At 40.8% G+C, this 25573-nt stretch overlaps 1 protein-coding gene across 1 annotated transcript in view; it reads right to left on the bottom strand.

Moving 5' to 3' along the window:
• Positions 1–25113, bottom strand: part of LOC134206632 (uncharacterized) — a 28735-nt gene extending 3622 nt beyond the window's left edge. The window contains exons 1-2 of the mRNA XM_062682360.1: positions 24966–25113; positions 20313–24843 (exon numbers count right to left, since the gene is read on the bottom strand). Coding sequence (XP_062538344.1) covers positions 20313–24843; positions 24966–25113 — 4679 coding nt within the window. The remainder of the gene's footprint in view (positions 1–20312; positions 24844–24965) is intronic.
• Between the last annotated feature and the right edge of the window lie 460 nt (positions 25114–25573).

The raw sequence follows: 25573 nt of genomic DNA, 5'->3' as shown, positions 1-25573 counted from the left end.
CGCTCTCTAAAGGGTAAGGAAGATGAATTATTCAACTTCCTTTCAGTTCATAATGTGCATATTGCCATTATAACTGAAACGTATTTAAAACCAGGACTCTCCATTAAAAGAGATCCAAACTATTTTATCTACAGAAATGATCGTCTTGACAGCGCCTATGGTGGGGTCGCCATTGTCATTAATAGACGTATCAAACATAAATTATTTTCTTCGTTTGAAACCAAAGTTTTTGAAACCTTGGGAGTTTCTGTTGAAACAAATTTTGGACAATTTTCCTTCATTGCAGCCTACTTGCCTTTTCAATGCAATGGGCAGCAAAAGAATTGGTTGAAAGCTGATCTTCAAATTCTGACTCGCAACAAATCAAAATTCTTCGTAATTGGTGACTTCAATGCCAAACACCGTTCATGGAATAATGCTCAAAGCAATTCCAATGGTAAAATTTTATTTGAAGATTGTTCTGCGGGATATTATACTATTCAATATCCCAATGGCCCAACTTGTTTTTCCTCCAGTCGAAATCCTTCTACAATTGATTTAGTTTTAACGGATTCAAGTCAGCTGTGTGGCCAATTGGTAACTCATGCTGACTTTGACTCTGATCATCTTCCCGTGACATTTGAAATCTCACAAGAAGCCATTTATAATCCAATCAGCTCTACTTTTAATTATCATAGAGCTGATTGGGATTTATATAAAACGTATATCGATAGGAATTTTGATGTTGATATTCCTCTCGATACCAAAAGTGATATTGATAATGCTCTCGTATCTTTGACAAATTTAATTGTCGAAGCCAGAGGCATTGCAATTCCTAAATGTGAAATTAAATTCAACTCCATTATTATTGACGACGATCTTCAGCTACTGATCCGTCTTAAAAATGTGAGAAGAAGGCAATACCAAAGAAATCGCGATCCCGCGTTGAAAGTTATTTGGCGAGATTTGCAAAATGAAATTAAAAACCCAGATTAATCAACCTAGCGGTGATGGTGCCTTTCTCGCGTAAAAAGGTAATAAATGTAGCCTTTACGCTTACACCTCGATGATGTACAAGAAAGGCAAAACAGTTACACCGTCTAATGTTATGATAGAAAATTTACACTAGTAGACGACAGATGGCGCTGCCAAAAGTTTCTCGAATTTCCTATGTTCGAATTTTGACTTTCGGACAAATTCATGGTACTATGAAACTGAACGAAGAGCATACTTACGCCTAAATGCGTGCAACACGAGTATCTTTATAGTACGATGAAACTCTTAATGGGAGCAAGCCACGGATAAACTTTAAAATATTCATAGATGCAAGGCATTTTCATAACACATTATTGTTCTATGTGACTATGTCTCATCACTATTTTAATATTATCTATTTTTTGCAATTTGCAATTATTATGAAATTCAATAGTGATCAACAGCGTTTTAGTCTCTGTCGGGTGCAACTTGTTGCAAGAAAATCGGTTAAGAGTTTCTATGTGAAAATTTGGCTAATGTTTTATGGCATTTTGTGCACACACACACGCACACACATACACACACACACACGCACACACGGACAGACAGACATTTGTTCAGCTCATCTAGCTGAGTCGAATGGTATATAACACTATGGGTCTCCGGGACTTCTATCAAAAGTTCGAATTTGAGGAAATGATAGCCTTTCGGTACAACTTTGTTGTACGAGAAAAGGCAAAACGTTTCGCTATTCTGAGAAATACCAACTTTGAGAATAATGTCTCGAAGTTGGATCCCAGTTCGAAACCCTTTTGGAAATTAACAAAATTCTTAAAAACCTCAAAAGCCAGCACTTAAAGAGGGAAATAAAATTTTATTAACAAATGGCGAAAAGGCTCAAAACTTGCTCAGCAGTTCGAGAGTGCCAATAATTTTAGTCTGGGACTCACGAGTCCAATTGAGGATCAGGTTACACGGAGCTTTGAAGACATTCTCAATCAAGAGAATGTTTTTGACCCTTCGTTGGGAACTAATTTGGATGAAGTGAGATCTATTACTAGAAAATTTAAAATATGAAAGCCCCGGGTGATGATGGTATTTTCTACATACTTATCAAACAACTTCCTGAGAGCTCTTTATCCTTTTTGGTTAATTTATTTAACAAATGTTTTCAATTGGCATATTTTCCAAATAAATGGAAAAACACCAAAGTTGTTCCAATTTTGAAGCCGGACAAAAATCCAGCTGAGGCTTCTAGTTATCCTTCAATCAGTTTGCTTTCTTCAATAAGCAAACTGTTTGAAAAGATTATTTTAAATAGAATGATGGTTCATATTAATGACAATTCTATTTTGCTGATGAACAATTTGGTTTTCGCCATGGGCATTCAACCACCCATCAGTTATTAAGAGTAACGAATTTAATTCGGCTCAACAAATCTGAAGGATATTCGACTGGAGTTGCTCTTCTTGATATAGAGAAATCATTTGACAGTGTTTGGCATGAAGGTTTGATTGTAAAATTGATGAATTTTAATTTTCCTCTGTACATCATTAAACTGATCCAAAATTATTTATCAGATCGCTCACTGCAGGTAAACTACCAGAATACTAAATCTGATAGATTACCTGTAAGGGCTGGTGTCCCCCAAGGCAGCATACTGGGGCCCATATTGTATAACATTTTTACTTCTGACTTACCTGATTTACCACCAGGGTGTCAAAAATCTTTGTTTGCAGATGACACGGGCCTTTCAGCCAAAGGGCGAAGCCTTCGTGTCATTTGTAGTAGATTGCAAAAAAGTTTGGATATTTTCTCCACTTACTTGCAAAAATGGAAAATTTCCCCGAATGCTTCCAAAACTCAGCTTATAATTTTCCCACATAAGCCGAGAGCTTCTTATTTGAAACCTTCTAGCAGACATATTGTCACTATGAATGGGGTTCCAATCAATTGGTCTAGCGAAGCTAAATATTTAGGACTTCTGCTAGATCAAAAATTAACTTTTAAAAATCACATTGAAGGCCTTCAAGCCAAATGTAACAAATATATTAAGTGTCTATATCCACTTATAAACAGAAAATCAAAACTTTGTCTTAAGAACAAACTTTTGATTTACAAACAAATTTTTAGACCTGCCATGTTATATGCTGTGCCAATATGGACTAGTTGCTGCAATACCAGAAAGAAGGCACTCCAGAAGATTCAAAATAAAATTTTGAAAATGATTCTGAAGTTGCCTCCGTGGTATAGTACCAATAAACTTCATAGAATTTCTAATATTGAGACATTGCAACAAATGTCCAACAAAATAATTTCCAATTTTAGACAAAAATCGTTGCAATCTTCTATTGCAACGATTAACTCCTTGTACCCTTAGTATAAAATAGGTTAAGTTTAGTTTAAGTTGAAAACATTGTAATTCCTACATGGTTCAATTCAACCAGAGGAAAAATTCTAACTGCCAGAGGCAATTGAAATGTATTAATAATAACTAAAAATATAACATAGCAAATAAGGATGATAGTGTTAAGAAAACACGGAACACCTAGTCTAAGAGATGAATGCATGTATTAGATAATTAGCAAATAAAATTAGTTAAAAAAAAAAAAAAGTTTTCCCAAGACGATGAATATAGGATCTTCATTAGAGATATATTTTGAGGACTTTAAGACTCTTTGGCCAATTTGTAACAGGTTCCGGAAGTTCTGCAAAAGTGACATTTGTTCAAGGTGTATGGCCAATCCCGTATCGTTTTCACGAAAATGGCCATATCTCGGCGTATACCTAACGGATTTTCGATCTGCAGCCAGCATTGGTCAGAATATTAGTTCTAGTTTCTGGGGAAAACATAAAACATGATGGCAACAAACGTCATATAAAATTACAAGCAGCAGAAAAAATGCATTTTTAACATACCCTCGGAAAACCCGGAACACCACCGGTGGCCAATGGCCAATCAGAGGTTTCGCATAGGGCCAGTATACTAGAAGAGTTTCCGCGTCCGATGGTCCTAGTTTGATCAAAATCGGATCATTCTACGCAAAGTTATGCTGATTTGAACTTCGACAATTTTTTGCCTATCTCAACCATTTTGTCTAACCCCTGTATATGCCCCTAAGGACGTGGCCGACACCGTTATTGTCTTAAAATACGTGAGCTTCTGATACGTCTACATTGATAATGGATAGCAAATCTCATTATTCATTCACATGGTTCCCTGGGCAATTTCACAAGTTCCAGTAAACAACGGAGTAGCAACTACGAATTATATGGTCATAATGCTCATGCTCATTATCAATCCCAGTTCGGCTCCACCCCACTACAACGAATGACAGTACCCCGAACGCAATTACCCCGACGGCCAATACCCCGAAGGCCAATACCCCGAATGGTACAGTACCCCGCAAGCCATAACCCCGAATGGGACGCTACCCTGAAAGGCCATTACCCCGAAAATATTTCGAAACAGATAAATCGCAAAGTGAAAATATTTGCCAAGCATAAAAAATATACTACTTAGAGTTACCTAAAGAAACGCTGAAATTGTAGTTTCCAACGTTCATCGATTTTTTCAACAACAAAAAGCTAACTTTCACCTAATCAGTGACTGAGTAAAATTGCATTGCTCTCTCTTTCTATTCCACTGAAATTTTACTCAATTTCCGTCGAAAGCAAGACAACTCAGAACTATGAGTAATCCTGCTTCCGTGAAAAAAAAGAGACGGCAATACAATTTTACTCAGTCACTGAGTAGGTGAAAGTTAGAGTGTAGTTTTATTAGACTGCTTATATATTGCAATTTTGTGTTTAAAAATAATGAAAGAATTGAAAACAAGCAAGTAACCATTTTTTTCGTTTTCCACTATTTTAAGCTATGGAAAATAACTGCTGTTCAAGCATTTTCCTTTTTTTAAAAGTCTTGAGAATGGTAGAGTTGGATATGATGGATATGATGCCTTTGTCAAATGAACGCGTCTGCCCAGTATGAGATAAAAATAAGAAATAAATTCTTCTTCAAATCAACGCGTCTAGGTAGAAAGAAGAAAAATAACTTCTATAAATAAATGCGTTCGCCCGGTATAAGGCAAACAGGGTAGATAATGCCTATTTTATGAGCGCGTTTGCTCGGTATAAGGCGAAGCGAGGAAATGATACCATCTTTGAATAGACGCATTTGCTCGGTATATGACGAACAGAGGAGATAATGCCTTCTTTAAATGAACGCGGAGGAGATGATGCCTTCTTTAAATGAACGCGGAGGAGATGATGCCTTCTCTAAATAAGACATAAAGAGGAGATAACTCCCTCATTGTCCTATTAGCTGCTTGTCGTCTGTCGTTCTACTTGTCACAACAATGTATACCACCGGCTTTCCATACACTATTGACTACTATTGCTACATTCCCACAAAGGATCTATTAACTTATTCTTTTCAACTCTATGTCTAAAGTATAACCAGTCGTCGCGGACCTCCACCAACTATCTGCATATTGCATGGACAATTATGCAAAATTCACTTCCAATCTTGATAATAAAAACGGTGGGATTTTACGGGACAAGAATTCAGCGTTCTATACTGTATTGAAACAATTCCAGTTTGAAGAACGGAACGCTCCGTCGAGTATTGGTCCACGGTGAACCTCGTTGAAAAAGACGCAAAAAGGTTTGTTATTGATTATTTCGTAAAACAATTGTTAATCATTCATAAGGGTTCTGAACAAACTTTTATTGAGTAACAATTGTTTTAATTGAAATGAAGAATAAGAAGGTAGTACCTCATTCGGGGTAGTAGGGGAGGGGGGCACTTCGGGGTAATGACATTATGGGTAATGGAATTATGGGTAGTGTCATAGAGTCCCCCAGTTCAACTACTACTAACTTGACGCCATACGCATCCTCAACAAACAAATATAATCGATGCTTTCCATTACAATTTGCAAAAGTAGTTGAAAGAGTGTTCCAGATAAAACATTATTTAGATTATTCTTTATAAAACAATTAAACACTTCCAGGTAAAGAATGTAACGAATCATTGACATGAATTTTTACCGAAATCGAAATCTAAAGCAATTTACGGTGCAAGATGGAAATTCTTCGACAGAAAACTCCAAAGGACAATCTTCAAAGGATCATCAGATGGAAATTATTTATGAAATCATAAAAAAATCTTGAGGATTCTTTGGCAGAATCCAAACTTCCAAACGTATCTATGCAACTTCTTCAGTGCTTTCAATTCTAAATGAATTTCTTGAGAAAGTCCAGAATCAGAAAATGATCTGTGGAAAAAGCTCTGTGAAAAATCTTGTTAGAAAATTTCTGTCCCATTTAAAAAAAATAAGAAGTCTAGAACATTTTGCGGAGACAAAATGTATTCAATATATCATTTCAAAATCTTCGTTGAAGAAATTTCTGATGGATATTTTTTATTAAATTAAAACAGTTTTGATAAATATCTGAGGGAATAAAATAATCAGAAATCATATCTGGTTAATTTGCCATGAAAAATTTGCAATTCAAAGAAGCTGATTCCAAAAAAATCTGATCAATTTGTTGCGGAAAAAATAATTATTAAATATTTAAAAGTCGACTCAATACAGCTAGATCCATCAACTAACATGCTTGCGCAAGAATTCGAATTTAATTCATTTGCATACTATAGTCCTGTCTCAGGAGCAGTGTTGGTTAAAACTCAAAATATCAAAACTCATGGATGATTCAAATCAAGCATGAGTTGAAACGCACCCAACTCAGCACCTAAAAACTCATGGATGAGTTGAATCATCCATTTGAATAATCGTTGGTTTTCTTTGGTTCTCCTTCGTAAAAAAACAATTAATTGACGTTTGTCGCATAAAACATTAGACACTCTTTTATCACCTGTCATAAGACGAGTTTAAACAATCCCATTGAATTCCACCACTTAATTGTATCTAGACAGATACGTATTTCGACCTCAACAGTAAGGCCGTCTTCAGTGTCTCGTACTTGACTCGACTCTCTTTTATGTATAAGCAATAAATTGCCCCCAAATTGATTTCAAATACGTTTTTAAACCAAAATGATTTTTTGACAAATGAGTGAAATGATGCGTTTTGGCATGAAAAATTCAAGCGTGATGCATTCCTTTAAAATCACAGACGATTTCGTTCGCACGAGAGCGCTCGTTGATTGAGATTTATGAGTGATTTTACCAACACTGCTCAGGAGCAGCTCGAAGTTATTCCTGAACTGTTCCATTTGTTGACAAAAAAGAACGAGCAGAATGGGCGAAACTCTGGGCTACTTCAACCTGCTCATTAGACTGCACTTATATTGCTGTTTTCATAATTGTTTAAGTTTTTGAATTCGCATTGTCAAACGACATGAGAAGTTGATGAAAGCAAACTGTTATTGATGTTGACTTTCGAACTGTTAGATGTAAGGTTATTCAAAGTTATGTATTTTAAAAGTAAATATTGTATAGAAAATTTGCAATTTGCAACATTTTTGAAATTTGAGCTGCTCTAATCTACACCCATAATTGATATGTCGGTTTGTTTTTAATATGGTACATATTCCTACCCAAGCTTTGTCACATTTCAATTACTACAACCAAATCAGTGTGAGTTGTGCTACTTGGGTAATGGTACAAACAATAAAATATGGTCACAGCATTTCTTCTTGATTATCCTGGAAATTTCTAGAGTGAGGTAAAGTAAAGTAAGGCGTAACCAAAGATATATCTGTCTGTTTTAAAAATGGTACAAAGATCTCTCAGCCTGTTTGAATGGTAGGGTAACCGTATCGTTAGTGGGGGTAGTAGCAGTAGTCTGCTTTAACTTGAAAAAATGACAAAAAGTGACGTATGTGCCAATTTACAACATACATGTTTAACATTTTTCTGTTAAAGAGCTCGATGAATACTGGTCGTTAACAAAAAAAATTTGAAAATGGCGTATAAGTCACTTTTTCAGATTACGGCAGAAGTGGGGTTTATATGGGATGTCCGCTCGGGGGATTAATGTAATAGTAATAAAGTAATTAAGAAGTTAAATAACTCCCAAATAAATCCAGATACAATGACTCGAACCCATTGACATCTCCGAATGGCACTGAACATAATTCCTATCCACATGTTGATTTCTGTGTATTGTGTAATGTGTTTGTGAACGAAAGGTATTAAATTGGGCAATAATTTACTTGATTTCTATGCTAAAAAAGTGGTTCGAGAAAATAAATAATTCATACTGTTCATAATTATTTCAGATATAGGGTAAAGTGCCTAATAGTGGACCCCAACCAATAGTGGACCCTCCAGCTATTTTTGCATTATTACTGCACAATGTAAACATTTTGCTATGAAATTCCATCGGGAGAACCTACCTTACAGTCCTATGATTTGATTACATGCATTGGAAATGCTATGGAAACTAAAATAAGATGATTTTTTACAATTCTATAAAAAATAAACATGAGAGTGTCCATTATAGGAATTTTTTGGGTGGTCCATAATAGGGAAGAAGAACGTTTCGAAACGGAACATAAAAATCAAATGAAGTGTCGACTATAGGGAAGCAATTTCCTATAACCGACCCCCAGGGGGTCTACTATAGGGCGAATTCAATCAGACTTTGAAATGTTAATTTCAACGAATAACGTCGAGTATTTGAGTGTTTCATGTATGTATCGTAAAGAGGAGATGCAGAGCTTGATATTAGATATCACGCAAAATTAATATTTTGCTCCACTCCTTATGCCAAGAAGAGCAAAATTTCGCTACTAGGGGCCCACTATCGGGCATTTAACCCTACCTTCGAAACCCAACATCTGCCTTCAATAAATCAGGCGTACATCAAAGAGAGCTGACATGCCTATAATCTAATCTAATCTCTAACTTACTTGGCCAATAGGTACTTGAAAGCATCCTGGGAAATGACGGTTTCTGCATGCTGTCAGTTTTCTTATCATACGACCAGGCCAGCTACACAGTATATACCGCGGAGATGACTCAGATACCGAGCGACTTGCAATCGATGGGAAAAGGAAGAAAGCGTGAACTCCTGAGCGTACCAAATGGTCCCAGGTAATACATTCTTTAAAAAAAAAATGTGCATTTGTGTGCAATGCATGGATGTGTGTGTGTTTGCCGATGAAAACCCAAAAACTTTAGCCAATTCTTCATATAGTAATCCTAAAACGATTTTCTCGCAAAAACATGCATTTAGCAGGTGGCCATTCACTTGTCATTAGACGAGTTCGTACTATCCCATTTAATTCCACTACATGATTGTAATTTTAACAGATACGTATTTCGACCGCAGCAGTAAGGCCGTCTTAAGTGTCTCGTACTTAACTCGACGCGAAGTCGTGTGTTAAAGTTACAATCAAGTGGTGGAATGAAATGGGATAGTACGAACTCGTCTTATGACGTTTGAAAACATTCCACTAAAAGCACAACATAATTTTCTTATCAAAAGTGATCATCACTATTGAATTTGATTAAGATCAGCCATTACGTTAAAAAATTACGAAAAAAAATTGTGTATCGTACCAAAAAATTTGGTTCCCATAAATTAGTACACAGTAACTAACAAGCTCGAGGGAGCACGAGGGTCAAGAATAACAAGAGTCTTAATCATAAAGACCGATGCTCACGTAGTGGTTTAGAATTTGCGTTCACGTCGCGCCTACGCAAGTGCGGTATAGTTCACTGCGTCAAATGGAATTGTGCACACGTACCTACTTGCATTAGAGCAGCGTTGCCGCACGGTGTTCTTCTCGATGCAGACACAATTTTAAAACAAAAAAGTAATATTGTCCATGAAATGCAAGACAGTCCAACCGTACACTTTATTAGTAAAAAATCAAGCCGACCCGAGCTGCAAATTTGCCAACACAAATAACCTTATAATTATCATAATTTAGACCGATTTCGTTTGTGTTCCCAAAGAGCGAGATTTCCATAAACCGTATCCCGTCCGACCCTGCAACAGCGATTGAGAATCTGGCGGAATTTGCGGTGCATAACGTTTTTTATCCAATAAAATGAAGCCTATAATTTTTTTTATGATTTGCAACGATGAAAAGCATGGTAATATATGTGTATGTTAAGCGGTTCGAAGCTTAGGAAAATGAATGATGATGAACTCATTCAACTTAATTTGAGAAGCCGAATGGAGGTTGCACAGTTTTCTGACCGATTTCGGAACTTTATTCTCCATGGATCATTATGAGGTATGACTCACATTCATTCAGGAAGAGAGAAAACGTTTTAAACTACAAGCTTGTTTGTTTATTCAGCCAGCCGGAGTGACTGTTCTAAAGAAAATACAAAATTATAGGATCTAACAGGGGCCCTTCTCAGCCGTGTGGTAAGATGCGCGGCTACAAAGCAAGACCATGCTGAGGGTTGCAGGGTTCGATTTCCGGTCCGGTCTATGAAATTTTCTCGGCTTCTCTGGTATCATCGTGTTAGGCTCATGATATACAAATGCAAAAATGTTAACGTGGCTTAGAAACCTTGCAATTAATAACTGTGGAAGTGCTTAATGAACACTAAGCTGTGAGGCGGAAATGTCCCACTTTTATGAAATGCCAATGCAGAAGAAGAAGGATTCTATTTTTTACTTAAATAAAATTATGCCAATGCAACAGGATTATTTTCACAAATTTATTTAATGCCGAAAGTCAAAAATTAAACTTCAATGCTGTTTCTACAACAACTGGATAAATCAGAAACGCGTTTTCGATGTTGGTATTCCTGCATCAAACTGTTCTCAGTAAAAGCTTGGAAGTGAAGAAGGCACAATTGTTCCGAACAAATGTAAGGAAAGAGAGGAACGCTGAAAAACGTTGGAACAACAAATATATGACTCAGGGAAGTACTGCCGGAGTTTGAAGCAATCGTGAAATTCATCTACCAGAAACCACCCTCCCCGTTCAGGAATAAATCCCGGACATCACATGCGTTTCATCGTCGCGGCATTGAGCTGGAGTATCCTTCGATTTTCAACTTTGGCGGGACTGAAGCCGAGCAGTGCTGCCTCAGACCGATTGGATGGTTGAGATAGGGAAGATGGCAGGAAAGTAACGCAAATAGAGTAATTCAATTAGTGAGCATGTTCCAGTTATTCTCTATTTCATGTCTTATGGGAAATTAAAAATTAAATACGCACAGGGCATCGTTTGCTGCTATTGCCGCGGATATTGTGGGTGTCGCAGGTATCCGGTTCACGCTTTAGTAGGCAGCGGTTGCTCTTCTTGACCTTCTACCCCTGAGTAGTTAGTGTGAATAAGGGTGTCCTTGTAATGTTTTGCTGCACCTGTTGTGAACATCTGGTACATCCCCATTCCTTGCACATTCTGAAGACACCTCCTTGCTTCAGAAGTGTTTCCTTTTTCTAGTATTAGTCTTCATAACAAAAAGGGCACCATCACAGAGCATGAGATTTGATCAAATTATTCGCAGTACTACTTATTCAACACTCCCAGCTGGGTGAGGGATAGAGGATGACATACACATACACACATTACTGAACAACTGAATAAATCACTAACAAAGAACAAGTTCAAACCCAAGTTTTCTATTTTTTTTCTAAGGATGAATACAGTTCCCGAGCAAAATCGGTTAACAAAATGATAGATTGATATTAAGCTCTGCTGTTGACAAAACAAAATATGATGTCAATTATTATTTAATGAAAATTGATATCAAACATGTTTTCAATGAACATTCCTCATACATATGATTTGATATTGAATTATTAATTTGTTTTGATTAAAGCAATCTGTTAATAAAATATGCTGTTGATATTTTGTTACCAAAGCAACCTGCAAACAAAATATGCTGTTGATATTTTGTTATCAAGAATATACTAACCGAATACTTATTTTGATATCGAATTGAGAATCTCATGATTACAAACTCATCATGGTTTTAACTAGAATGTACCGTGATTTGGACCATTCCCGAGCAAAGTCGGTTAACAAAACGAGAGCAAATTTATATTAAGCTCTGCTGTTGAGATTACATTGAGAACAAAATTTGATGTCAATGCTTTCAATATGCATTCCTCAGTTATCATAATGATAACAGTTTTACATCAAATTATGTCGATTATCTAAAATGTGTTATAATTAGAGCAATCTGGAAAATCCTAGAATTAAAAAAACACATAAAGTTTAAAAAAGAAAAAAAAGAAAAAGCAGCCTGCAAACAAAATATGCTGTTGTTGTTATTAATGCTCATAAGAATAATCTAATCAAATACTCCCAACTAGCTCCAATATTGTATTTTGATGGATTTTTATGAATCTACATTCCAACTGGAACTTGGCCTGCTTTTCAACTTATCATCAAGTATTCTATTAGCATTTCCTCAGTTATTAATTTCAAGTCTTCTATGCCCCCATTACACTATGCTCAGCGAACTTGCCATGGATTTATGAAAGCGTTTTATGGAACAATTAGGTGCTATTTGAAAACCCAGATTGATCCACCTAGCAGTGATTGTGTCTTTCTCGTGCATTATTAAACAACCCAATCAAACAGTGAAATGCATTATCGGGAAATTCGTTGAAATGCTGAATAATTTGTTATACATATTAATTTTAAAATCACTAAGTCAAGTATTATTGGCGTACGCGTTTAATGCGAGATTTTTTATTATACCAGAAAGCTGCAGAAACGTTATGGCGTTATGCGTCATAACTTGCATGCAATCAAAGCTTGCGTTGCAATTGTTGTACTAAAGTCTTGTACAAAATCGAATAGAAGAGCCCGAATAGAAGGGGGCCCCGGGGCCGACAGTATGTGGGGGCCCCAAAATGTACAAAATAGGTTGGTTTTGGTACCTAAGATTTGTGGGGGCGTTGATACTTCAAGGCATTTTATGGCAGGCTATAACTTAATTACTATATTTCATAACTATCTTAATATTTAGATTTTTTTAGAATGCGCAATCGTTATGAAATTCAATAGTGATCAACTAGGGTTTGTCCCCCGTCAAATGCAACTTGTTGCGAGAAAATCGGTTAAGAATTACTATATGAAAAAGTGGCTAATGTTTTTCGGTTTTCGTGTGCACACACGTATACACACGGACAGACAGACATTTGTTCAGTTTGACGAGCTGAGTCGATTGGTATATAACATCATGGGTCTCCGAGACTTCTATAAAAAGTTCGATTTTGGAGTGAAATAATAGCCTTACGGTACAACATTGTTATACGAGAAAGGCAAAAACCTTTTTTCATTTTTCATGGATCGTTTTTGCACATTTATCGGTAGAAAGTAAGGGCTGCTGGAGGGTATCAGACCATTAGGCCGAACGGTCAGGCCATTAGATGTGAAAAATGGGGTATGATAAGGAAGAAGTCAGTTCTTCCTTTTTACTTCTTTCTGTTTCCTTCTTCTTTCCTCTTTCTCACTTCCTCTATCTTTTTTCCTTCCATCCTCTAACTGTTTATTCTTTTACATTTATTCCTTTTTCTTGCGTTTTCTATTCATCCATTTCTAATTTTCATTTTTCCTCACTCACTTCTCTCTTCTTTCACTTTCTTCCTTCATACTTTTGCCTTCTTCTTTCTTCCTTCTTACTTATTCCTTCTTGCTTTCTTTTTCTTCCTTCTTCGTACTTCGTTCTCAATTCCTTCTTCTTCCTTTTCATTATTTCTTATTGCTTCTCCAATCTTCCTTCTTTCTTCATTCTTCTCTTTTCTTACTACTTTCTTCCTTCTTCTCCTTTTTTTCTTCTTTCATCTTTCTTCGTCCTTTTTTCTTTTTCATTCTTCCATCTCCAGTCTTTCCTCTTGACTCTCACATCTTCCTTTTTCTTTTCGTTTTTCTACTTCCTTTTTTCTTCTTCATACATCCTTGATCATTCTTTCATTCTTCCTTATTCCTTATCACTTCTTCCATTCTTCCTTTTTCCTTCTGTCTTCTTCGTTTTTCCTTCTTTCGTCTTACTTCACTCATCTAACAGGCTTGGTGCAGGGTGTCAATTCAAAATCGATTTTCAGATTCCCTTTGGCAACCCGTTAACCAAGACGAACCTTTGCTATAGAACTTAATTCCCAGATTCCAATAAAACTCCGCATGAACTCGTGGCGAGTGCAGAGATGTTCTAGGCTTGTAGTGGGTGAGTGATTGTACCATCAATTCCTTTCCATTCCCGAAAGACCATGAGGACGTGGCCAGCGCCGTTATCGACCATTTAGAATATTAGAGCAAATCCCATTTTTTATAATTTATGAATTTATTTCACGGTCATCGTGCTCATGCCCATGCTTCCGTCTTGGTTTACTCATCCTTCCTCTCAATTCTCATATCTAACTTCCTAGTTATCATATATCACTTCTTATTCCTTACTTCCCAATTCTCACTCCTCATTCCTCACTTCACACTTCCCACTTATCACTCTAATTTCACACTTCTTATTGCTCATTTCCCATTTCTCAGTTTTAATTTCTCATTTCTCACTTCTCATTTCTCACTTCTCACTCTTCTAGTCTCACTCTTCACTACTCACTTGTTACTTCTAACTTCTCAAATATCACTTCGTAATTCTCGTTTCTCTCTTCTCACTTCTTACTACTCACGTATCATTTCTAACTTCTTACTTCTCACTGCTCACTTCTCACTTTTCAAGTCTCACTTCATAATTCTTGTTCCTCACTGCTCGCTTCTCACTTCTTACTTCTCAAATCTCACTTCTCACTTGTCATTTCTCACTTTTCTTATCTTACTTCTCACTTCTCACATCTCCGATCTCACTTCCCACTTGTTGCTTGTCGTTCGACCTAATGGCTTATTGTGTTCGCCGTGTTCTTTGCAATGATAATTTCACCGTATTCGGCTCACGCTAGTTTGTGCTCTGTCTGATAGTCGGGCATATAAGTTCATCAAAAAATGTGGATGCGAAATAAAAGTGGTGGATCGATTGACGAAGCTCACTTCCAAGTTTGAGAAGCTCAAATGGGATTTCATCCATCCCAACAGCTTTACTGTTGTTTAGCTCGTTCAGGGCCTTCTTAACCTCATCCAGTGTTCCACAGCTCGACTGTCATCGACTTTGTTCATCCTTAATTTCTTAATACACCTTCGTTTCCAACGCTCAATAATTTATTATTTATTTATTCAGACTAAGGCCGAAGTGGCCTGTGCGGTATATAAGAGTCTTCTCTATTCGGCTCGGTCCATGGTCCATGGCACAGTCTACGGAGGGTCCGCAAGTCATTTTCCACTTGATTGATCCACCTTGCCCGCTGCGCACCTCGCCTTGCGCCCGTCGGATCGTTGTTGAGGACCATTTTCACCAGGTTATTGTCCGACATTCTAGCTACGTGCCCGGCCCAACCCAGTCGTCCGATTTTCGCGGTGTGAACGATGGATGGTTCTTCCAGCAGCTCATGCAACTCGTGGTTCATTCGCCTCCTCCACGTACCGTCCGCCATCTGCACCCCACCATAGATGGTACGCAGCACTTTCCTTTCGAAAACTCCAAGTGCGCGTTGGCCCTCCACAAGCATCGTCCAGGTCTCGTGTCCGTAGAGGACTACCGGTCTAATGAGCGTTTTGTAGATTGTCAGTTAGGTACGGCGGCGAACTCTATTCGATCGGATCATCTTGCGGAGTCTAAAATACGTACGATTTCCAGACACTATGCGTCAGCTCTGCTGGTATCATTTTCGGCAGTCATTATTTCACAAATTCTTCTACCACCTCGATTTCGTCACCACCAATGCAAACTCGTGGTGGGTGGCTCACATTGTCGAACTCTCGAACCTCTTCCTATCATGTACTTCGTCTTCGACGTGTTGATGACTAGTCCGATCCGCTTAGCTTCCCTCTTCAGTCTGATGTAGGCTTCCTCCATCTTCTCAAAGTTACGTGCCATAATATCTATGTCGTCTGTGAAACCAAATAGCTGGACGGACTTATTGAAAATTGTACCACTCGTGTTAATCCCGGCGCTTCGTATTACCCCTTCCAAAGCGATGTTGAATAGCAGACACGAAAGACCATCACCTTACCGTAACCCTCTGCCACTAAAACACAAACTACGCACATCACCCGATCCATCTCGGTTTGATCAACCGTGTCAGTTTATCCGGAAATCCGTGTTCATGCATTAGCTGCCATAGCTGGTCCCGATCGATTGTATCATATACGGCTTTGAAGTCGATGAATAGATGATGTGTTGGTACGTTGTATTAGCGGCATTTCTGCAGTACTTGGCGAATGGCGAACACCTGGTCCGTGGTGGAGCGTTCGTCCATAAAACCCGCCTGGTACTGCCCCACGAGCTCCCTTGCAATTGGTGCTAGTCGACGGCATACAATTTGGGAGAGTGCCTTGTAGGCGGCGTTCAGCAATGTGATTGCGCGGTAGTAGTTACAATCCAGCTTATCGCCCTGTTTGTAGATGGGACACACGACACCTTCCATCCACTCCTGTGGCAAAACTTCCTCCTCCCAAATCTTGGTAATGACCCAGTGCAACGCTCTAGCCAGTGCTTCTTCACCGTGTTTAAATAGCTCTCTTGGTAGTTGGTCAACCCCAGGGGCTTTGTTGTTCTTCAACCGCCCAATCTCCTCCTGGATTTCCTGGAGATCCGGAGCCGGTAAAATTGTGTTCTGCCCGCTCTCCCTGGTCCATCAACACACCGCCATCGTCTGCCACATCGTCATTCAGGTGTGCTTCGTAGTGCTGCCGCCACCTTTGGATCACCTCACGCTCGTTCGTAAGAAGGTTCCCGTTTAGGTCCTTACACATATCAGGCTGTGACACGTACGTGGCCCTGACGTGAACGGTTCAACTTCTCATAGAACTTCCGTGTGTTATTAGCGCGGTACAGTTGCTCCGTCTCTTCATGGTGTCGATCTTTCTGCTGGCCCTTTTTCTTCCGGAAAATCGAGTTTTGTCTGTTCTGCGCCCGATTATATCGTGCCTCGCTTGCCCTCGTACGGTGTTGCAGCAATCTCGCCCATGCTGCATTCTTCTCCTCCACTAACTGCTCACATTCGCCGTCATACCAGCCGTTTCTCTGATCCGGAAGCACCGTGCCAAGTCCAGTCATCTTCAAGAAACGCTGCGCCTATAGGCAGCTATAGCTGCTTTTCCGTTGGGAGTGCCACTTCCAGCTGCTGCGCGTATCCTTGGGCTAGTCTACCGTCTTGTAGCCACCCAATGTTAAGCCGCGGCGCCCGACTTCGACATGTGTTGTACACCGTCGAGAGTTTTGAGCGCATCTGCTCGCATACTGCAACGAGGTAGTGGTCAGATTCAATATTCGCACTGCGGTAAGTGCGGACGTTCGTGATGTCGGAGAATAATTTACCGACGTGGTTTTCCGTTTCTTGGTTAGGTGATCTCCATGTGTTCTCAAATGTCCCCCCTGCTCATTCACCCGATGTACATCGGGATTGGAAGTGTAGGTACAATGTCTTAAAATGTCCATTTGCCGCTATTGAATGTTTCTGTTGATGAAGTTCAGAAAGTTCTTCCAAACGTAGATGCTTCGAAAGACCCTGGCTCCGATCGTCTGCCACCATCGTTTATCAAGCAATTTGCTGCACCTTTTGCATCGCCGGTCTAAATCATCTTCAACTGTTCCCTCAATAGTAGTGTGTTCCCTTCAGCATGGAAAGTCGCATCCATTATTCCAATACACAAGACAGGAAATATACATAATGTGGAGAATTATCGTGGCATCACCATTCTGAGCTGCCTACCTGGAAGATGGTATACGAAGTTATGTACCACGCAGTGCATCCAATGATTACCGAACATCAACACGGATTTATGCGGAAACGATCTACTACGACTAACCTCATGGAGTTTGTCAACTCACTGATTAATCAATCGATAAAAAACGTCAAGTTGATTACATCTACGTGGATTGTAGCAAGGCGTTCGACTGAGATCCTCATCTGCTCGCTGTCGACAAATTGAAATGTGGTAAAACGCACAGCTACAAAGCAAGACCATGCTGAGGGTGACTGGGTTCGATTTCCGCTGCCGGTCTAGACAATTTTCGGATTGGAAATTGTCTCGACTTCCCTAGGCATAAAAGAAACTTCGTGTTAGCCTCATGATATACGAATGCAAAAATGGTAACTTGGCTTAGAAACCTCGCAGTTAAAAACTGTGGAAGTGCTTGATGAACACTAAGCTGCGAGGCGGCTCTGTCCCAGTGTGGGGATGTAATACCAATAAGAAGAAGAAGAAGAAGGGATTACCGGACTTGGTTACACAATGGCTGTCCTATTTAACCGATCGCACTGCCTTCATTAGTATCAACGGAGTCAATTCTCCCAGCTTTAAAATACCGTCGGGGGTTCCTCAGGGAAACCACCTTGGATCTCCATCCTGTTTGTCAACGACCTCTCTACCCGTCTGAAATCGTCGATACTTATGTTTGCCGACGATCTGAAAATATTCCGCAATTGAATCTTATCCCGACTGTTGTGCACTCTAGCAAGATATTGACTATCTTTTGCACTGGTGCACTTTGAATGACATGGAAGTTAACATATTCAAATGCAGTGTTATCTCCTTCACCCGCGTGGGCGATTCCTTGTACGTTGACTATTCAATGGGAAACAACAATCTCCTCCGAGTTTCCACAGTTAAGGACCTGGAAGTAGTAGACTGGTCTCAGCAAAATCCTACGCCAGCTGCACACTTAACTCATTTTACAGTATTCGGTAAATTTTACCGAAATCTCAACAGCAGATCTGTTCGGTAATTATTTTACAGATTTTTTGCGATTTTTCCCATTGTTCAACTGTCAAAATAAACGAAAATCAGTAAAATTATTTACCCAACAGTTCTGCTGTTGAGATTTCGGTAAAATTTTACCGAATTCGGTGATTTATTTTAAGTGTGTAGGCTTTGTGAAAAAGGAATACAAACGCTTTCCAGGATGTTTATGCGCTCAAATCTATATATTGTGGCATAGTTCGTAGCCACCTTGAATATGATGTTGTTGTATGGGCAGCCTACCACGACGTACAAAACGGTAGAATAGAAGCTATCCAAGAGAAATTTCATTAGATACGCTCTACGTATGCCGCGCTGAAATGACTTCATCAACCTCCCGCCCTATGAAGAAAGGTGCCGGCTTATTTCCCTCGAATCGAGGAGAAAACTACTACAACGGCTCTTTGTGTTTGGACTGCTGAACGGGGATATTGAATGCAGCGCTCTCCTAAGCCAATTGAACTTCCATGCTCCCCAACGACGTCTACGTCAATACTCGCTTTTTTGGCACCCACCCGTCGCACCAACTACAGCTTCAATGAACCATGTCGTGTATTCAACGAAACCAGTGTCGTTTATGATTTTGACATAAGTAAGTCCACATACAGGCAAAGGATTGTCCATTTAGTATGAGTTTTTAACTGTACAACTTTAAGTTAAAGATCTAATAATAAATAAAATAAATAAAATAAGCTGTTTTTACGAGTTATGCTTTATATTAATATAGACGCTATTCTTTAGAGTTCACTTACCCCTCAGCATAAAGATTTAAAAAAACCTATAATGCCCAAATTTTTGTTTTCGCTCTAAATCACTATTTTGTATTGCTGAGATATGATGATGATGATGATTTGTCCTTCGACCTTTTGAATCAGATTTTTTGTTTCGACCTTTTACCCCTTCGACCTTTTGAACCTTTGTCCTTCGACCTTTTGACCTTCGATCTTTTGTCTCACAATCGATTTAAGTGATGTGTTTCCGTGAAAATCTGAAAAAACGCCGGCGAACTACGGGGCTGTGATCGGAGAGAAATAATGACGCGTAATAGGTGTGGTTTTACAAATTACAACTGAACTACATCTATATTGTTTCTTCTTTTATACACAGAAAGTAGAGCAAGATAACAATTGGCGGGAATGGTTTACAAAGACGACGATTGTCGTAAAGGTGAGAGACAGAAATTCATTAGAAATTTGATTGAAGGTGCAACTTATTGTTACACAGATAGGAAGTTGTGGCATCCTCATATTCCGCTACAACATAAACCGCCCACCAAATTACCTCGGGGAATTTCAGCACCGTTGCAACCAGCAACATATTCGTCGTCGTCCAATGGGAGTCTTCGGATTCGTCGAACATCTCTTCTGGTGATACCGTTTGTAGTTCTAATGGAAACCACTCTAACGCAACCGTCCACTCCTGGAAAAACTTCCACAATACGGCCCAATGGCCACTGCTTGGGCTTCTCATTATCTGCGACGAGTAGAACAAAATCTCCGACCGAAACATTTGGTGCCGAACGCTGCCACTTAGTCATACGTTGAAGAGCTAGCACGTAGTCAGACTGCCAACGAACTCGAAATTCTTGAGATAGCCGCTGTACGTATTCCCACCTGTTTAAAGATCCAATGCGACGTTCCAACTGGTTTATCTCAGGTACAATATTTAGCGGTCTACCGATGAGAAAGTGTGCTGCCGTGAGAGGTTGAAGTTCGTTAGGGTCATCAGAGAGTGGAGCAATCGGACGAGAGTTCATGCAGGCTGCCACTTGCGCTAGAACAGTACTCAGCTCTTCGAATGTGAAATGAGCTTCATCTCCCAGTTTGCTTAGCAATCCCTTGGCAACTTTCACACCAGCTTCCCAAAGTCCGCCGTGATGAGGCGAGCGTGCTGGGATAAACAGCCACTCAATACCTTTGTTGGTGAAGTAGTCGGCCACTTCGGCGGCATTTATAGTTGTATTGATCATTTCATAGAGCTCACGAAATTTCTTAGCTGCTCCCCGAAGATTCGTCGCATTGTCTGAATAAAGCTTATTCGGTCGACCATATCGGCAGCAGAAGCGAGTAAAGGCAGCAATAAATGCGGACGTGCTCAGGTCGGACACTGCCTCGAGATGTACTGCTCGAGTCGAAAAACAGATGAACAATGCGATGTATCCCTTGCTAGCTGCCACACCTCGCACCCGGCGGCTGATAATATTAATTGGGCCGGCATAATCAATGCCTGTAATGGAGAATGGTGGATTCGGCTTCAGACGATCCGTAGGTAGTTGACCCATTAGTTGATGTAGAGGGGCTGGTTTCGCACGTACACATTCGACGCAAGCTCTGCACACTTTTCTGGCGGCGCTTGTACCGCGAACAATCCAAAAACGTCGTCGCACAGCTGCCAGGAGCGATTGTGGACCGCAGTGCAGTTGCTCATGATGCTCGAGATGAAGGATGAGAGCGGTAAGCGTTGAATTATGAGGAAGCAAGATAGGGTGCATCATATCGTACGACAATTCCGATAGTTGTAGCCTACCGCCCACCCTGAGAAGATGATTTTCATCCAGAAACGGTTTTAGCTGGTGTAGGGGGCTGGAGCGGTTTACCTCTCGCCTCTGCCCCAGTTGGTGGATCTCTTTATTGTAATGCTGATTCTGAACGTGATGTAGATATACTCGCATGGCATTGGCAATTTCCAGTGGTGTCAGACGCTTTGTCGATCGATATTCACGGTGACAGAAGCGTAGCATACGAGCTGTAATGCGTAGAAGTAGTTGGAGATTCGGGTAGTATCTGGTAAGCATCACGTCGAGGAAAGGGTTTTCATAAACAGCTAGGTAGGTTATTGCAACCGACCGTTGCTCTCTTTCTACTTGTCGTTGTTGCGTAATGTCGAGAGCGGCGATAGAGTTTGTTGGGTGAAGGTTGGTTGATTTTCCCCAAGCCGGTCCATGCCACCAAAGAGAGTTGCTAATCATTTGCTCAGGTACCGCTCCGCGAGAGATCAAATCTGCTGGGTTTTTATGAGTGTCGACGTGCTGCCAGTTGATTGCAGGTAGATGAGTAGTGATCTCAGCCACTCGATTGGCGACGAAGGTCTTCCACCGCGACGCACCGCCATATATCCACGATAGTGCCACTGTCGAGTCTGAGTGTGCGCGTACTTCGTGGAAAGAAATAGATGTTGCAGCCATAACATTCGCCATCAGTCGTGCTAGTATCACCGCCGCGCATAGCTCCAAACGAGGTAGTGTTGTTCGTCCATTCCCGATAGGTGCTGTTTTCGATTTTGCACATAATAGGTGTGATGATGCGTTGTTGTACTTGTCCACGGTTTCAATATACACGCACGCACCCATGGCTCGCTCGGAGGCATCACTGTAGCCGTGCAGAGAGATACGGCACGCACCTTGCATGCCGATTACTCGTCGCGGTACCTGCAAATATTGAAGATCGGAAAGATTTTGCACAAACTGGAATGCGTCGGTGCACGGCTGCCAGTGGATGCCGAGGGCCTTGATGGTGCGCGTGTCGTTGAGCTCGATTGGTAGTTTCACTTCTCGATCTTCTGCTGGGATGCCATTGAGAACCGCTGGACTATTAGACGCCCACTTCCGCAGGTGGAAACCACCGGCGGCGAATATGGTTGTTAACTGCTGTCGCAAAATTATTGCTTCGTCATCCGTGTCAGCACCAGTGAGGACATCGTCAACGTAAGTGCTCTTTTCTGCCTTTGCAACCGCTGCCGGAAACTGCTCTCTATGGGATTCCAACAGCTGCTGGACACATTTAGTCGCTAAATATGAAGCGCTCTTTGTTCCGTAGGTAACCGTGTTGAGACGATATTCTTTCACCGGCTCGTCACAGGAAAATCGCCATAGAATACGTTGGAAATCACGATCCGTTTCATGTACCTCCACCATGCGATACATCTGCTTTATGTCACCAGCAACCACCACTGCTGGGAACCGAAAACGTAGGAGAATATTAACGATAGAGTCCTGCAAAACGGGCCCAGTCATCAGCACATCATTGAGAGATTTTCCGCTGGTGGTTTTCGCGGAGGCATCGAAGACGACGCGACATTTTGTTGTTGAACTATCCTCCTTTACAACACAATGATGAGGTAAGTAGACTGTATTTTTCGGTGCAGGGCTTTCAGTTAGTGTCATATGCCCCAGCTCACAGTATTCCTTGAGAAACGAATGGTACTCTTGCTTGAGATAGGGATTCCGATTCAGTTTCCTTTCAATGTGACTCAGACGTTTCTCGGCCATTTGTTTCGAATCGCCTAGTTGACTTGGAGAGTGCAAGAAAGGTAAACGGACAGTATATTTTCCAGAAGCGTTTCGAATAGTGTGCTTGTAGAAGTGATCTTCACACTGCTTTTCTTCTTCACTGAGATGCGGTGCCGTTTTCGAATACTCCTCCAACTCCCAGAAACGACGTAATTGCTGATCCAGGCTATTATCGGCAGTAGCCAACAAACACGTTGGAGACGATGTGTTCGGTGCTACATTGGTATCACGAACGCGACCAGCAACAACCCACCCTAGTTTGGTGTTGTGCAACGTTGGAAGATTGTCGTCAGGGCTTAGAGAAATTTTTCCAGGCTCTAACAGCTGGAAAAAGAGTTCAATGCCAAGCAGAACGTGTATTTTACCAGGAAGGTGGAAGAGGGGATCGGCCAGATTGATCTCTGTTGGGATGCGCCAACCGTCGATATTCGCTGCTTTCACTGGAAGCGTTTTAGTGATTTTCTCAAGCACCATACACGGAACTGTGGTTCGATAGTCTGAGCAACGGGATGCTACAACTATTTCGACGCATTTATCTACATGAGCGGGAGTTGACGAGATACCTTCTAGATCCATATCGGCCTCCATCAAATCCAGATTTAGTTTTCTACACAAACTTTCACTGATGAAACTTACTTGAGACGCGCAATCCAAGACGGCGCGACAGGTATGCGGCCGCCCTTGCTTATCTAAGACATCAATGGAAACGGTGGCGAGTAGCACGTTAGATGCGTCGAAATTAGCAGTGGAATCAAGAGCCGAAATCAATGAGTGAGCGGCCGCACCATCGCTGGGTCGAGCTTCATACGATGTTGATTCAGCTTGTTGTTCGATGGGGGACACAAGAGCAGCATGCAGCAAGGTGTGGTGGAATTGGCCACATTTCCGACAATTTCCTGATTTGCATGGTTCCCCGAGATGCTGCTTTAAACAGTTGCGACACAACCTTTGTTCCCTAACCGCAGAAAGTCTTTCCTCTGAGTTCATATGAATGAATTTTCCACACTGATAGAGTGGATGGGGCGATCTGTTACACACGTCGCAGTTCGGATACACGTTCGTGGCAACGAATGTTGTTGCTCCCCTATACGATGGCTTCATATGAGGCTTGTAGGTAGCAACGGCTCGTTGCTTGACGGGCTGTGAAGATTGCAAAGCAAAACTGCGGGAGTCGATGAACGAAAGGAATGCCTTTAGGGTTACGGCTGTTTCGGGCATATCAGCAACTCTTTGGTACCAGAGCTGTTTGGTTTCATGGTCGAGCTTTTCGATGAGGATGAAGAGTAGCCACGTGTCACGATCCTCTCTCTGCATAGCTTGTAGAGCGCGAACGACTTCATCAGAGACATCATGTAGAGAGCGCAATCCATCAGCAGACGGTGATGTCATCGATGGTTGATTCAGAAAGCGTTCGATGTGCTTGTGGGCTATCTCTAGTGGTTTATCGTAGCGTGACTTTAGCTTTTCCAGAGCAGGAGCGTAATTTGCATCCTCAATTTTGAGATGCGAAATGAGCGACGCCGCTTCACCGGAGAGATTGGTTTTGAGAAAGTATAATTTTTGGCTATCTCTTAGGGAAGGGTTCTGATCAACCATGCTACGAAACAGATCGATGAAAGATTGCCACTCGAGATAGTTTCCACTGAACACGGGCAAATTCATGCGCGGTAGTTTTAGATCCGACAACGGTATGGCAGGTACAGCACTTAAAGCAGCAGAAGATGTACTCGCGCCGACGGACATTCGATCTGACATCAACCGAATTAACTCGGCTTGCTGCTGTGCGAGTTGATTTATCACCGCACTGTTCGATCGCTCTTCTCTACTGCCATCACGATCTTTTATCACTCTTAGCACTTTTAATAGTCGATTTTTCAGGGTGATATATACACTTTCGAAATTGCACTGTATTGCTCGATAGCATCATTGTATGCAGCATCATCACCACTAGCGTCTAGAATTCTTTTGTGCACTGTACCATAAGCGGCCCAAATATCACCGAGCACTTCTAGCTCCGTTTGAATCTCGGTTTCTTCAGCCGTTTCTGGCTTCAATTTGGCCACCACATCGGATATACGTTTGATCCGAGGATCAAGGGATTTTCGTTCACGGACTAATTTCTCCATCGTACAATAGTTCACTTGGGCACTTTAAGTCTCACAGAGAGTTTTTCGATCACTGTATCACGGATAGGCAGTTCCACTAATGGCCTTATTGGCGGGCGACGAGGCCTACACTCGCGATACAAACTGATCGATACGGCGTTTCACGGCGAGAATATCCGCGATCCGGCTCGACAGGACCATATGTTTCCGTGAAAATCTGAAAAAACGCCGGCGAACTACGGGGCTGTGATCGGAGAGAAATAATGACGCGTAATAGGTGTGGTTTTACAAATTCAACTGAACTACATCTATATTGTTTCTTCTTTTATACACAGAAAGTAGAGCAAGATAACAATTGGCGGGAATGGTTTACAAAGACGACGATTGTCGTAAAGGTGAGAGACAGAAATTCATTAGAAATTTGATTGAAGGTGCAACTTATTGTTACACAGATAGGAAGTTGTGGCATCCTCATATTCCG

The sequence above is a fragment of the Armigeres subalbatus genome, chromosome 1 (genome assembly GCF_024139115.2).
Source record: "Armigeres subalbatus isolate Guangzhou_Male chromosome 1, GZ_Asu_2, whole genome shotgun sequence".
Classification (NCBI taxonomy): domain Eukaryota; kingdom Metazoa; phylum Arthropoda; class Insecta; order Diptera; family Culicidae; genus Armigeres; species Armigeres subalbatus.
The sequence above is the reverse complement of the archived record's forward strand: the minus strand, read 5'-3'. Positions and strand labels throughout refer to the sequence as shown.